Raw genomic sequence first — 14,574 nt, 5'->3', positions numbered from 1 at the left:
ATCTTGTTTACATATTACCCTACTCAACTGAGAAGACAGTGCTCGATTGCCCGGAACATACTTGCCCCATCTTCTTCTAGCTCCCAGCCTTCCATTTTTAGTACATTTCCTTTCTTTTTCCTTCCTTGCTCTCTCAATTTTTTTCCTCTCCTGATCTTAAGTTGCTGACTCATGTAGGGGTAGAATTCTGTGATTCAGTACCTGATCACATAGCCAGTGTTCATGGTTGTTTCTTGCTCCACCCCCACCATAAAAAACGCAATTTCCATGCTTTTAATTCTGAAATCTTGTGTTTATCTTGAAAGGATGAGAAAGGCTTCCTTTGTCTTCATGCATACTTAATTTAGTAGTTCCACCTCCATTTGGGAAGTCATGGAAATTGGGCAATTTGTGCTGTTCTATTCTTGCTTTGGCAATTCACTATGCATATATTATCTTGTGAATTTCCCTTCTTCTTGCCCTTCTGTTTTTGAATTTGAAACTCGAGTGGTCTGAATGAAAATTTGATTCTTTACTACTGGCTTTATTTGGATTTAAGCTTCACGCTCTGAGCGTCAACAGTCTTCCACCAGATCTGTATAAAATTGAACTGCATTCCTGAATGGAAGTAGAACATAAAGTCCAAAATGTGAAGGACCATTTCCTTCAAATGGATTTTACACCTGATGCTCTGCGATTTATCCTATAGTAAATTTAAACCCTAACCTCAATACTGACTATTGAACCGCTAATTAAAATTCCATCCCCTACTGCAAGTGTTGTTAGCATCTCTCTGTAATATACTTATATGACAGCCCTTCAACCAGGTGGGTGGCTTGCGTCCAAGTAGTTCTTCTTAGTTCACAACTGGAAGGGCTGCCTTCCTGCAACCCACGTGTAAGATCCAGGACCAAACTGAGATGCACATGTGGCAAAAATGGGAAACAATTGAAGGGTTGAGGGGCAGGGGGGAGGCTCTGTGCAGAGTCTGCCACTTAGTATCATGGTGAGAAGTTGGCCTCATGCAATGTCTTTAACATGAGAACCTGGAGTAAGCACTTGATGAATAAACACTGAACTTGGATGCCTGGAACATCAAGGTGGCTGACACATAGCTAGCCTCCTTACATAGTTCCTTTCATTACTCTGAAGGTAGATGTCTATCATTCAGCTGAGAAAACATTTAGACTTGCTTCAACAGTTCTTGGAAAATGTTGCCTGGAGGTTTGGTATGAGAACACATGCTGATGTAAGCAGGATTCAGTGCCAACCATGACTGCATTGCAGAGAGAGAATTGATGATACTGTTTGATCAGGTATGGTGTGTATCTGTGCTTTGGTTTGCAACAAATAGTTTATGGTCAATTGTCCTGCTCACCACACTGTTCATGAGGAGCTCTTGCTATCTCTTATCTGTGTTTCCTCAGTTATCTGATGACCATTTAGTGTTTGCCCTTCTTGAAGGGGAGCTGGAGTGGGAGGATGGTAAATAGGGTTTCTCTGAAAATTTGGGACCATGTTATCCCTCTGTAGTAGACTGCAGTTTGATATCTAGGCCACGCATGTCTGCGTGCTCCAGGCATCGTTGATAATTGACCAGCTAGCACAGCCTGCTGATGTAACAGCAGATTTTAAAAACTCTATTAATTATATGCAGGTTATTTTCAAATCTACATCACAGACTAATAATTTTCACCATCTGTCATCCAATTTCAGGATTCTGATAACTTGTATAAACATGTTTAAGCTTTTTAATGGGTGTAGTCTCAACCCTCAGAATACTCTCTATTAGCTATCCATTACAACTTGATACATAATAGAAAGTAGCTGGTAATTTAGACCTTGTACATTCTGGTCCTGCACATATGGCACAGCTATAATTCTTAATAATGGGAATAAAGAAAATGCCCTGTTTTATATTCACCAACATTTAAATACAGACATAGACTTGCAGATTTAGCAGGAAGATAATTTGAGTACAGGTAATCACATTTCCAATGTACTGTTTACGTAACACATGCGGAATGTGTTACACAATGAAGTAAAGATATCCTGAAGTACAGTAGTGTTTCAGCTCAGACTGCAGGAATCTGCTGTTCACGCTTTGGGACCTGCCAAATTGACTAGCCACCAAAGGAACCCTTTTGAAAATGAAATGAACTGGCCATAACGGCTTGGACGATATGCATACCTATTAAATAAATTGTAGGGAGAAGTGTTTTTCAAGGACATTGCCTCTGTGGGTGAGATGGGTTGGAGAGAGTTCAGGGTGAGTTTTTGTTTTGTCACTAATGTGTTTCTAGCCTTTCAGAGCTCTCCAGTTTATGTGCTGCCATATGTATAAATAACCTCAATCCATTGAGTTTGGATTGCACAGCCATTTATCATTCCTAAAAATGCATTACACTAAGCAAATTTCTTACCTTCATCTGTGTCTTCCTTGAAATCTAGCACAGGAATTTTATATTCAAGCAAATAGTTCAACTGAATGCTTTTGCCATTTTATACTAACAGATGGATTCAAATGTTCTGGCTATTTCATTGGTTACCCATGTTGTGCATTAAATATTGGTTTTATTTCAAACTTCTTGCAGGGATTTTATGGACCCAACCATGGACAACACAAAACACATTTTAAATTACCTTATGCCAATAATAGAGAGAGTTAACCCAGAAGTACATGACTTCATGCAAAGGTGAGGATGCAAATTTGTTTTAATTCTTTGCAGCAGTGGTTTTGAAACTTTTTATGATTAGGGGAGCCTTTTCAAATATCAGCATGCTCCCTTGGACTCCTGGACTTTGTTTCTGACATATAGGTGTTGGCAAGCCAATGATTACTGAAATCTGATGCACCTGCAGTTTGAAACCTTTTTCTTTGGCCCTTATTTGAAGATCCAGTTTTGAGGGCGGGGAAATGCTGATGTCTTATATTCCTGGTTTAGGAATTATTGTGACCATAGCCATTCAATTGAACAAAGCTTCCTAGTGGCTTGGGCACCCATTTAGACTGCAGCTCATGTGTAAAGAGGCCAGTTGTTCAAGAAATGAAAGGCATTTGGTTGTGGGAAGTTTTGAACTGCGAATCCACTGTTTGGAAACCCCCTTACCAGTAGATCCAATATCAAGCATCTAGTTTACTGGACCACCCAACTGGAATTAATGAACAAAAACAGAAAATGTTGGAAAAACTCAGCAGATCTAACAACAACTGTGGAGAGAAACAGAGTTAATGTGTCGAGTCCGTATGACTCATCTTCAGAGCCAACTAATGAACAATTGTTTTTAAAAAAAGAAAACAAAAGCATTATTTAATGAACTGATGGTTTTGTTTTCTCGATGATGCTAGAGAACCCGTCTGTAACTTGGACGCTTTTCACTTTTTGTGCCTTGTTATATTTTGTCGATGCTATACCTTCTGCACTTTTGAAAAAATCTCTTTAATAAGCTACTCTGAAATACTAGCAATCTTTCATAACAAAAACATGAATTTACAGTACTTCCAATAATTTATGTAGATTTTTCTTTTCCCACCTATTTCCATTATTTTTAAATGTATTTCCATCCATTGTTTTATCTCTACCTTTTAGCCTATTTCGATCCCTTTCCCCCACCCCACCCCCACTAGGGCTATCTGTACCTTGCTTGTCCTGCTTTTTACCCTTAACTAGCACATTCTTTAGATAATATCACCACCTTCAACACCTCTTTGTCCTTTTGTCTGTGACATCTTTTGGTTATCTCCACCTATCACTGGCCCTCTATCCAGCTCGACTTGTCCCACCCCCCTTATTTTTTACTTAGTTCTGTTGAAGAGTCATATGGACTCGAAACATTAACTGTGCTCCTCTCCGCAGATGCTGCCACCTGCTGAGTTTTTCCAGATATTTTTATTTTTGTTGTAGACATTCTAAGTTGGGCTTCCATATTTAAGGAAGACATATTAGTGCTTTTTTGCAACTCAAATGTAATGATTTTACTTCGCAGTACAGTGACGGATGTAGGATTATGTGGCAGCCAATTCTGCCCACAGCAGGATGATACCAGTGTTAATGAGATGCAACATGCCTGAAGTGGCCAGTTAGCCATTAACGGTCGTAACTTGGCAATGAGCATCCATTAATGAATTTGCTTACTTGCATTAACATTGGTTTTCTCTCCTGCTCTTCTATATTTATAGAGCTGACGTTGGTACTATCTTCGCTTTGAGCTGGCTGATAACTTGGTTTGGTCACGTGCTTTCAGATTTCCGGCATGTGGTTCGGTTATATGACTTCTTCCTCGCGTGCCATCCGCTAATGCCCATCTATTTTGCTGCAGTGGTAGGTATATTGTTTATTTTGTGTGTTTACATTTTTAAAGTGTCCGCCCTCAACCACGCTTCTGCCTTCCATTCAATTCAACCAATGGCAAAGAAAGCATCATATTTTTCATCACCAAATTGATATATTAAGAGTCTAAAATACTACCACCCTCATTAGGGTTTGTTTCCTTATTTTTGTAGATTGTGTTATACCGGGGACATGAGGTCCTGGAGAGTGAATGTGATATGGCTGCTGTCCACCATCTGCTTTCCCAGATCCCACAGGACCTGCCATACGAGACCCTGATCAGCCGTGCTGGTGACCTCTTTGTTCAGTTTCCTCCGTCTGAACTTTCCAGGGAGGTTGCCCAGAAAGAGAGGTAAGTGCCAATCAAGCTTGAAGCTCATGCTTCTAACAGACTCCATAGGATGTAGGAGCAGGTAGGCCATTCAGCCCATCGAGTCTGCTCCGCCATTTGATGTGATCATGGCTGATCTGATGATCCTCAACTCCACTTTCTTGCCTTTTCCCCATAACCCTTGACTCCCTTGCTGATTAAAAGTCTGTCTATCTCAGCCTTGAATATACTTAACGACCCAACTTCTACAGCCCTCTGCAGTAAAGAATTCCACAGAATAACTACCCTCTGGGAGAAGAAATTCCTCTTCACCTCTGTCTTAAATGGGCGACCCCTTACCCTGAGATTATGCTCTCCGGTGCTAGACTCTCCCACGAGGGGAAACAACCTCTCAGTATCTACCCTGTCAGGCCCCCTGAGAGTCTTATGTTTCAATAAGATCGTCTCTCATTCTTCTAAACTCCAGTGAGTACAGGCCCAACCTACTTAACCTCACCTCATAAGAAAATCCCTCCATACCCGGAATCAACCTAGTGATCTTTCTCTGGACTGCCTCCAATGCCAGTTTATCTTTCCTTAGATAAGGGGACTAAAACTGTTCACAATATTCTAGGTGTGCTGTAGCTAGTGCCTTGCATAGTTTTAGCAAGACTTTCCTATTTTTTATACTCCATTCCCTTTGAAATAAAGGCCAACATTCTATTTGCCTGTCCTATTACCTGCTGAACTTGTATGTTAGCTTTTTGGGATTCATGCACTAGGACTCCCAAATCCCTCTGTGCTACAACCTTCTGCAGTCTTTCTCCATTTAAATAAAATTCAGCTTCTCTATTCTTCCAAAGTGCATAACCTCACATTTTCCCACGTTATGTTCCATCTGCCATTTTTTGCCCACTCACTTAACCTGTCTATATCCCTCTGTAGACTCCCTTGTGTCATCCTTACCACTTGCCTTCCCACCTATTTTAGTATCATCTGCAAATTTGGCAATAAATTCATTTCTATCATCTAAATCATTAATATATATTGTAAATAATTGAGGCCCCAGCAGTGATCCCTGTGGCACTCCACTAATTACAGGTTGCCATCCTGGTAATACCCCCCTTATCCCAACTCACTGTCTTCTATTAGTTAGCCAATCCAAATAAGGAATGCTAATATACTACCCCCAAGACCATGCAAAGGGGTGCTAAACCCTAAGGTGATTATAATTTCTTTAATTTACCACTTTCCTTTCTGCACTGAGCTGTGGTTCCATGTATAAGTCTCATTTGAAAGTGTATTTTTAATAAGCTGCTAATGTACTACTTGTATGTTGGTCTGTATGATGTTTTACTGCTCTACTTAAGAGACACTACTGTGACCTTGTGCACTACACAACTGGAATAATAGTATTTCCTATGGTACCATAAGGTTTTGTTCACTGTTATTTCTATAATACTATTCCTGAGCTTTGTTTATTGAACTAAATGAAGTTGTAATGGAAATCTGGATGGCTGAGAGAATTGTGCCATTTAGGGCTCTTAGTGACTCAGCACCTTTACCAAAGGAGTTGTGTGGCCTGGTCAAACTCATTCCCAGAGAGAATTGTTGAAAATTGTAGCTATTGTTGATGTTTTCATAAGAATGGGGGGTCGGGGGGAATATTTTTGCAAAGGGGTAGATAATGGGTTCTTGGACCTTTTTGAAATCAACATACACGTTTTAAATTATTTTAAAAAGTGAAAACAGTGAAAATGATGCCTAAATCCAAAGAAGAGTCGGGTGAGTAAACTATTCTAAGGAATTGTTTCAGCAGAAGTTATGTTTCAGTCATAAAAGCCTAGGTTAGGCCACACCTGGAGTTCTGCAAGTAGTTCTGGGTAACACGCCTTAGGAAAGATATATTGGCCTTGAAAGGAGTGCAGCGTGGATTTACCAGTATGATACCTGAACTCCAAGCGTTAAGATTTAAGAAAAGATGAAAGAAGCTAGAGTTTGTATTCCCTGGAAGTTTTGATTGAAGTATTTGAGATATTAAAGAGAGCAGATGGGGCAGCTTAGGAGAAACTATTCCTGCTAATTAGTAGTCAAGGACTAGGAGGCCTAGTCTAAAAATTAGAACCTGACACAGGGTGGTAGAAGTTTGGAACCCTCTTCCATGAATAGCAGTTGATGCTGGATCAGTTTTTGTTTATTTGGTCATGAGATGTGGGCATCGCTGGCTAGGCCAGCATTTACTGCCCATCCCCGATTACCGTTGTTCAGAGGGCATTTAAGAGTCATCCAAATTGCTGTGGGCCTGGAGTCACATGTAGGCCAGGCCAGGTAAGGACAGCAGGTTCCCTTCCCTTAAGGACCTTAGTGAACCAGATGGTTTTTACAACAATCAACAATGGTTTCATGGTTTTTATTGAATTCAGATTTCACTATCTGCCTTGGTGGGATAGGAACCCGGGTCCCCAGAGCATTACAATGGGTCTCTGGAATACTAGTCCAGCGACAATACTGCTATGCCACCACTGTTAAATATAAAACTGTGATTGATAGATTTTTGTTATCCAAATTTATAAAGGGATGGGCAAAGGTGGGTATATGGAGTCAGCTCGAAGATCAACCATGATCTTAATCAGCCCTGGAACAGGCTTGGGGGCCTGAACAGGCTCTTATGACATCAAAGTTTAGTTTATATCTGCCCCCAACACCACCCCACCCACCCACCCCTTCTCTTACCCTGCCTCTTGATCTAGAGTTTTTTACATGTGAATGTGTTTTGGTTGTTGTCAGCTTATTTCAAAATCAGGGCAGTTTGAGTAGATTCCTAGCACTACATAAAGGACTCTCCATAGACATCCATATCATTGTACACTTAAATTTTAAACCAGATCCACCATAAAAAAACTAAGGATTTCTCTTTGTGGTCTTGCTGTGGTGTTGTTTATGTATAAAGATATTGGTTTATTTTTATTTTGGATCCGTACACTTTGGGAATTTATTCAGAGTTATGTGGGGAGGGGGAACATTGGTGTAACTTTATTTAATGCTCAAGAGATAAATGCTTAATGAGTACTGCACAAACAGCAGACTTGTTCTATTATTCTTAAATTTCATTTTGTATAAAAAAAATTGAGAACAAACAATCAAAATTGCAGATCAATCTAAAATAGTAAAATTCTATAGCAGGCATAGAAAAAAAACATCAATTAAAAGTCGCAAAAACCGCTGGGTTAAAATGAATACTGCCCCAGTTCATCTGTGCAGCACAACCAGCTCCATCTGACTGGATTGAGAGCATTCTGGGAAGAACAGAAGATTTAAAAATCACTGTGTCTGTTACTTTCTCTTTCACTTATAGATTACAAAATGATTCAAAGTGGTTTTAATAAAGATTGGTGCTGCTGGTGCAATTCTTCATTGTCCTCTGCACTATAAAGGCGGTTTAGATAAAATTCGATATGTCCTGACCTCTAGAGGATCAATTTAGCTGGAATATTTATAAATCAGTCGTCCTGTCTCAAACCTTCTATTGTGAGATATGTATAGAGTTAATCAGGTTATACGCAAGCAGTTACTCTGAAATTACTCTCCTCTCTAGCAAGAAATTTATAAGCTTCTTGTGTTATAAGGAACTGCTACATTGGGAGCTTTTTCTGTGCTACAATCCCCTCCTGATGTGTGACACCCAGTGGCTCTGTCTTGTGGCATCCAATCCAGCCGCCCCCTTTGGTTACAGATTCAAATAATTTATTAAAACACATCATCTTTTATAAAGTTACAGCACTTAGAATGTCAGACTCACAAGACTTTTGTTTTAAATAAAATTGTGGCACTGATCTGAAAGCTAAATGTGACCAATTGTGTATTTGTCAGAAGGCGCTATAATATAGAATGAAAAGGATTGACTGTCCTTTCTCAAATTTAAAATTAGCATTGATGTTTGTCCTGATGAATGCTACAATTATCTACATCAGTATATGCAGCATACCCACTACCACACTTGTTTTCTGTATTTTGCCATTTACCTAGTCCAGGAGGCAACTTTGCTAAGGTAAACTCAATAAAATGCAATATTATTATTAAATTATTACAATGCGTGATCGTTCAACCTTGGTGAAACCTATTTCAGATCAAAGAGAAAAGGAATCTATGATTTCGTGGTTCAGGACCATGCAGTAATTACAATGCCAAATCTTGTGTTAGGTTCCCCTCCTTAAAGTTGTCACATGTATGGACTTCAGACTTTGTGTGACTCCACTGATTGAGAAAGGTTGCAATCTTCAGTTTCCACATGTTGCTTTACTGAGGGAGAAACTGAATATTGCAACACATTGCAATTCAGTACTTGCCTTTTTCTGATTTGAATCATTTCTTCTGCACATCTCCTTCCGTTGTTTAAGGTAACCCATCTAGCCAATGAAAGGAGATTTTTATTGTCCATAGACTTCCCTTATATTGTTGTGAAGCTACCAGTTTCATTAATCTTATTTTGTTTGCTACTGATAAACATACACCTTTTCTCCACTTTCCCAGCTCCATCTGAGACCAGGAATTGAACTATGTTGGCGAATTGTGAGAGCCAATCGCTTATTGTGCATCAGTGGAAATTCCACCGTTTATAGACTCTACATGCTAGCAGCAGCATTCTAACATTTTCTAATACTGCTTTTACTGCAGTTCCTCTGGTGTTGTTTTCCTGCTTATTCAAAATGACAGTAGTTTTGTCTGCCAATGTGGTATCTACATCTATCCAAAAATGTAACTGCCCATAACCCTAATTTAAAGAACATAAAGGTGTAAAATGTTGCTGCTAGCTTAATTTAATGTAAATAAACTCATTATTCAATGATAATGTAATTTACGTTGTGGACAGGAGAGACAGTATAACCAATAAATTCCACTGAGTATCTGCTGAAATAGCTTATTAAATGGTGTCTGCAACACTTGTATGAATATAAAGCCAATTATTATTTTAACATAGAGTAATGACCTTGAGTATTGCTGAAAAAACATGTTGCTGAAGCTTTCTGCCTTGCACTCAGTGAGTGAAAGATGAAAAGCTTCAACAACGTGTCTTTTTTCAGCAAAGACATATGATTAAACTCTAAGAGCTTTATTGATGTCTTCTTTTCCTTACAGGCTCTGTTCACAGGCAAAAAGCACCCCAGTGTAGCATGGTCCTAAATTCCCCAATAAATATTATTGCACTTATATCAGATAAGCTAGCAGAGATTTTCCATTTGGAAAATAATGTATCTGATGGGAGGGTTGTATCTTAGCATTGTATTGTAATAGAGCTGCTAGCGGGTTGGAATACAACAGGGCAATTGGACTCCTTAGCTCCATGCATTCACCATTCTGTCATATTTAGATGACACAATTTAGATTCTGAACTCTAGCTTTGCTGCCTAGATCCCACCTCCAGCAAAGATAGAGTGAGGAGCTGTGGGCTATAATCTGAACAGGAAGTGCTTTTCCATTTACCTGCTGCTTTATGTGACCGAATTAAGTGGCAGGCAGAAAAGACAACTGTGTTTACTTTGTAACAGCAAACTGAGAAAGGGAAAACTAAAGGTAAGCGTTTATTTTTAACTAATGAACTTTTTCAGTCAGTTACTATTTGAATTTACATTACGAAACAGTGGAGCGGGAGCCAAAACAGATTAAAGCATAACCTGATCTCTTTAAATCTAGAAATAAACTACTACTACTGTTCTTCTTAATGCCACCACCTCCTGCTCTTTTATTTTCACTTTTAAATTTAGCTACTGCTAAGCAACCATCTACTGGGGGAGAAAAAGCAAGTTGGGCAGGGAAAGGCCTTCTCTACTAGAGGGTGCATAGGAGATTTACGAAAATGGTACCATGTATGAGGGACTTCAGCTTTGTGGAGAGATTAGAGAGGATGAGATTGAAGGCAAATTATTGTCTTGTTAGAAAATTGGTTTAGTGGCAGTAGACAGAGTTGGGATAATGGTCAAAGACTCTGACAAGATGTGACTTGTTGTGCTTTGCAAGGACCTGCTTTGGGTTTCAGTTAGTCACCGTAATTATCAACAACTTGGCTGACGATATCGAAGTTTGCCGATGACACAAAGGCCAGCATTATAAGCAGTGTAGATGAAAGCATAAAATTGCAGAGGGATCATTAATAGATTAAGTGAATGGACAAAGCAAATGGAATTCAGTGTAGGCAAATGTGAGATTGTCTATTTGAACCTAAAAAGGATAGAACAGAGTAGTTTCTAAATGGTGAAAATCTAGAAACGGTAGAGGCTCAATGAGACCTTTGGGCTTCGGGTACACAGATCGTTATTTTCTGTACCAATTCATCACATTTTAATCAAATAAGCTAATGGAATGCTGACCTTTGAATCTAGAAGATCCAAGAGGGATGGGGGATGGGTAGAAACCATACTTCAACTATATAATAGGAGGCTTGTGGCTCAGTAGGTAGCATCCCTGCCTCTGAGCCAGAAGCTGCAAATTCAAATCCCACTCCAGTTCTTGGCCACAGAGGGAGGGTTCATGAGGATCAACAGATTGATAATCAGCCTGCTAAACCTTGCAACACTTTCACACTATTCCCCAAAAGGAAAAACCGTGCATGAAGACATCAAACAAACAACAGATATTCAAGCCATGATTAGACCATACCTGGAGCACAATTATATCTGGACTCCAAAATTAAATTACAAGGCAAGATTGCACATTATTGTATTCCCTGGAATTTAGAATGTTGTAAGGTGATTTGATCAAAGTTTCCTAGATATTAACAGGAACAGATAGGGTAGACTGGGAGAAATTATTTCCCTTGGTTGAGGAGTCAGGACGAGGGGACATTGTTTAAAAACTAGAGCCAGACCTTTCAGGAGTGTAATGAGGAAGTGCAAAGGGTGGTGGAAGTTTGGAATTGATGCTAGATCAGTTGTTAATTTTAAATCTGAGATTGATAGATTCTTGTTAACCAAAGGCATTAAGGGATATGCAGGTATGTGGAGTCGAATCACAATGCAGCTTTAATCTCAATGAATGGCAGCACAGGCTCAAGGGATGAAATGGCCTACTACAGTTCCTATGTTATCTTTAGCACAGATCAAGTTAAGAGGGGATTTAATAGAAGTGTTCAAAATTTTGAGGGGATTTGATAGAATATATGGGGAAACTTCCCAGTAGCAGGGGGATCAATAGCCAGAAGGAACACATTAAAGGTAATTGGCAAAAGAACCAGAGAGAGATGAGAATTTATTTTACTTGGTGAGTTGATACCTGAAAGGGTGGTGGAACAGATTCAATAGTAACTCCCAAAAGAGAATTGGTAAGTACTTAAAAAAGAAAAACGTTGCAGGGCAATGGGGTAAAAACAGGGGAGTGAGCTAATTAGATAGCTCTTTCAAAGAGTTAGCAAAGGCAAGATGGGCTGAATAGCCTCATTCTGTGTTGTCATTCTATGAACCTCCCAATGTGCTTGAAAATAAACAACACGTTTAAGTAAATTTGACAGCAGTTGTGCAGCCTAGCTTGGAACCATGTAGTAGTATGTTCAACACTTGATTTCCTCCGAGGGAAGAGTTAGTCCAATCCAGCCTAAAAAAGAGAATGAATGTAACCTCCCACTGCTATTTTGGATCATACTCTGTAACTATGATGCCTCCGCATGAGGTTTTTCGTCTAAGTTGTATGCTCATAGACTGCCCCAAACGAACAATACTCTTTTAGTTCCAATATTTTATTCTTTTGATTATTAGTAGGTCGGTCGTTGCTCTTTTCTATAATTAGCAATATGTGAGTAAATTACTGGTTTAATATAAATAAAAGCAAAATACTGCGGATGCTGGAAATCTGAAACAAAAACCAAAATTGCTGGAAAAACTCAGCAGGTCTGACAGCATCTGTGCAGAGAAGGATAGATTTAACGTTGAGTCCGTATGACTCTTCTTCAGAACTGGTTTAAGATACTTAACTAAATAAAGGGCAAAACTACAAGAACAGCTGACCAAGTCGAGGCTCTCTCAACGTCAAAGATAAACTCGCAGGCCATTTAAAGAGGTAATTGTTGCAAGATGGAGGAAGAAATTCAAAGCTGCTGTCAGATATGAAGGCATGGATTCCAGGACAAATTCAGGCCAGACATTAGGAAGCTTTTCTCCACAGAAGTGAACAACTGGAATGGGTTGCCAGGAAGGACATTTAAAACCAGGACATTGGACTAATTCAAAAAATGTCCAGATTATGGGAAGATAATAGGATTTGTATTTTGGAAGGATGCAATCAAATTGGAAGTCTTTTTATCCTAACTTATATTATGATTTAGATAATAGAATTAATAATGGAGTAGCTCAGAATGGAAAAATAATCTGTGAAGCTTGCTTAGATGTTTTATTTGTGTGCATAGACTATACTCTGTATACTGGTTATTATTTCCTTGATAGTTATAAATTAATGCAGCAAAGGTAAAATTAAAGCTGAAACTCAATAATATGCTCTCAAATTCCACAGTATTTAATTAATATACTGCATTTGTTGGTCTTATTAAAGACTATAATATAATTTAGGGCCTGGATGATTATTATTTGGAGTCTTGGTCATGTATCTTTTGGGCTGCTTTGTCCTGGGTGATGTCGAACATCTTGAGTGGTGTTGGAGCCTCATTCATCCAGGCATGTGAAGGGTATTCCATCACAATCTTGACTCGTGCCTTGTAGATGATGGACAGTCTTTGGAGAGTCAGGAGCTGAGTTGCTTGCCTCAGAATTCCCAGCCTCTGACCTGCTCTTATAGCCAGAGTAATTATATGGCTGGTCCAGTTCAGTTTCTGGTCAATACTAATTCCCAGGATGTTGATAGTGGGGATTCAGGGATGGTAATGTCAAGGGGGATGGTTAGATTTCTCTTGTTGGAGATGGTCATTGCCTAGCACATGTAGCACGAATGTCACTTACCACTTGTCAGCCCAGGCCTGAATATTGTCCAGGTCTTGCTGCATTAGGACATGGAATGCTTCAGTATCTGAGGAGTCGCAAATAGTACTGAACATTGTGCAATCATCAGTGAATATCCCCACTCCTGACCTTATGATGGAAGGAAGGCCATGATGAAATTGCTGAAGATGGTTGGACCTAGGACTCTACCCTGAGGAACTCCTGCAGTGATGTCCTGGGACTGAGATGATTGACTGTCAGCAACCATAACCATCTTCCTTTGTGCTAGGTATGGCTCCACCCAGTGGGGAGTTCTCCCCCCCATTCCCGTTCACTTCAATTTTGTCATGGTTCCTTGATGCCACAGACAAATGCTGCCTTGATGTCAAGGGCAGTCACTCTCACCTCATCTCTGCAATTCAGCTCTTTTGTCCATGTTTAGACCGACAATGTGATGAGGTCAGGAGCCGAGTAGCCCTGGCGGAACCCAAGCTGAGCGTCAGTGAGCAGGTTATTGCTGTGTAATTGACGCTTGATAGCACTGTCAACGACACCTTCCATCACATTTCTGATGATTGAGAGGAGGCTGATGGTGGTAATTGGCTGGGTTGGATCAGTCTTCCTTTTTGTGGACAGGACATACCTGAGCAATTTTCCACATCGGGTAGATTTTGGTGTTGTAGCTGCATTTTGGCTAGGGGTGCGTCTAGTTCTGGAGCACAAGCCTTCAGTTATATTATCTTGGCAGTATCCAGCACTTTCAGCCATTCCTTGATATCATGTGGAGTGAATCGAGTTGGCTGAAGATTGGTATCCATGATGCTGGGGACCTCGGGAGGAAGCTGAGATGAATCATCCACTCAACACCTCTAGCTGAATATGGTTGCAAATTCTTCAGCCTAGTGTTTTGCACTGATGTGCTGGACTCCCCCTTCATTGAGGATGGGGATGTTAGTGGAACCCCCTCCTCCTGTTATTTGTTTAATTGTCCACCACTATTTGTGACTGGATGTGGCAGGACTACAGAGCGTTGATC

At 39.8% G+C, this 14,574-nt stretch overlaps 1 protein-coding gene across 3 annotated transcripts in view; it reads left to right on the top strand.

The window, feature by feature from the left end:
- The window catches only part of tbc1d20 (TBC1 domain family, member 20), a 47,954-nt gene that overhangs the window by 23,905 nt on the left and 9,475 nt on the right, over nucleotides 1-14,574 (top strand). For 2 of the 3 annotated variants that reach the window (XM_041204781.1, XM_041204779.1), the window contains 3 exons: nucleotides 2,574-2,675; nucleotides 4,160-4,301; nucleotides 4,484-4,662. In XM_041204781.1, coding sequence (XP_041060715.1) covers nucleotides 2,574-2,675; nucleotides 4,160-4,301; nucleotides 4,484-4,662 — 423 coding nt within the window. Of the gene's footprint in view, nucleotides 1-2,573; nucleotides 2,676-4,159; nucleotides 4,302-4,483; nucleotides 4,663-9,756; nucleotides 10,186-14,574 lie in introns of those variants that run through there. The other variant, XM_041204782.1, reaches the window with a different exon arrangement.

This window comes from Carcharodon carcharias, chromosome 14 (assembly GCF_017639515.1).
Source record: "Carcharodon carcharias isolate sCarCar2 chromosome 14, sCarCar2.pri, whole genome shotgun sequence".
In the NCBI taxonomy this organism is placed as follows: domain Eukaryota; kingdom Metazoa; phylum Chordata; class Chondrichthyes; order Lamniformes; family Lamnidae; genus Carcharodon; species Carcharodon carcharias.
Note: the sequence above shows the minus strand (reverse complement) of the source record. Positions and strands in the feature narration are given on the sequence as shown.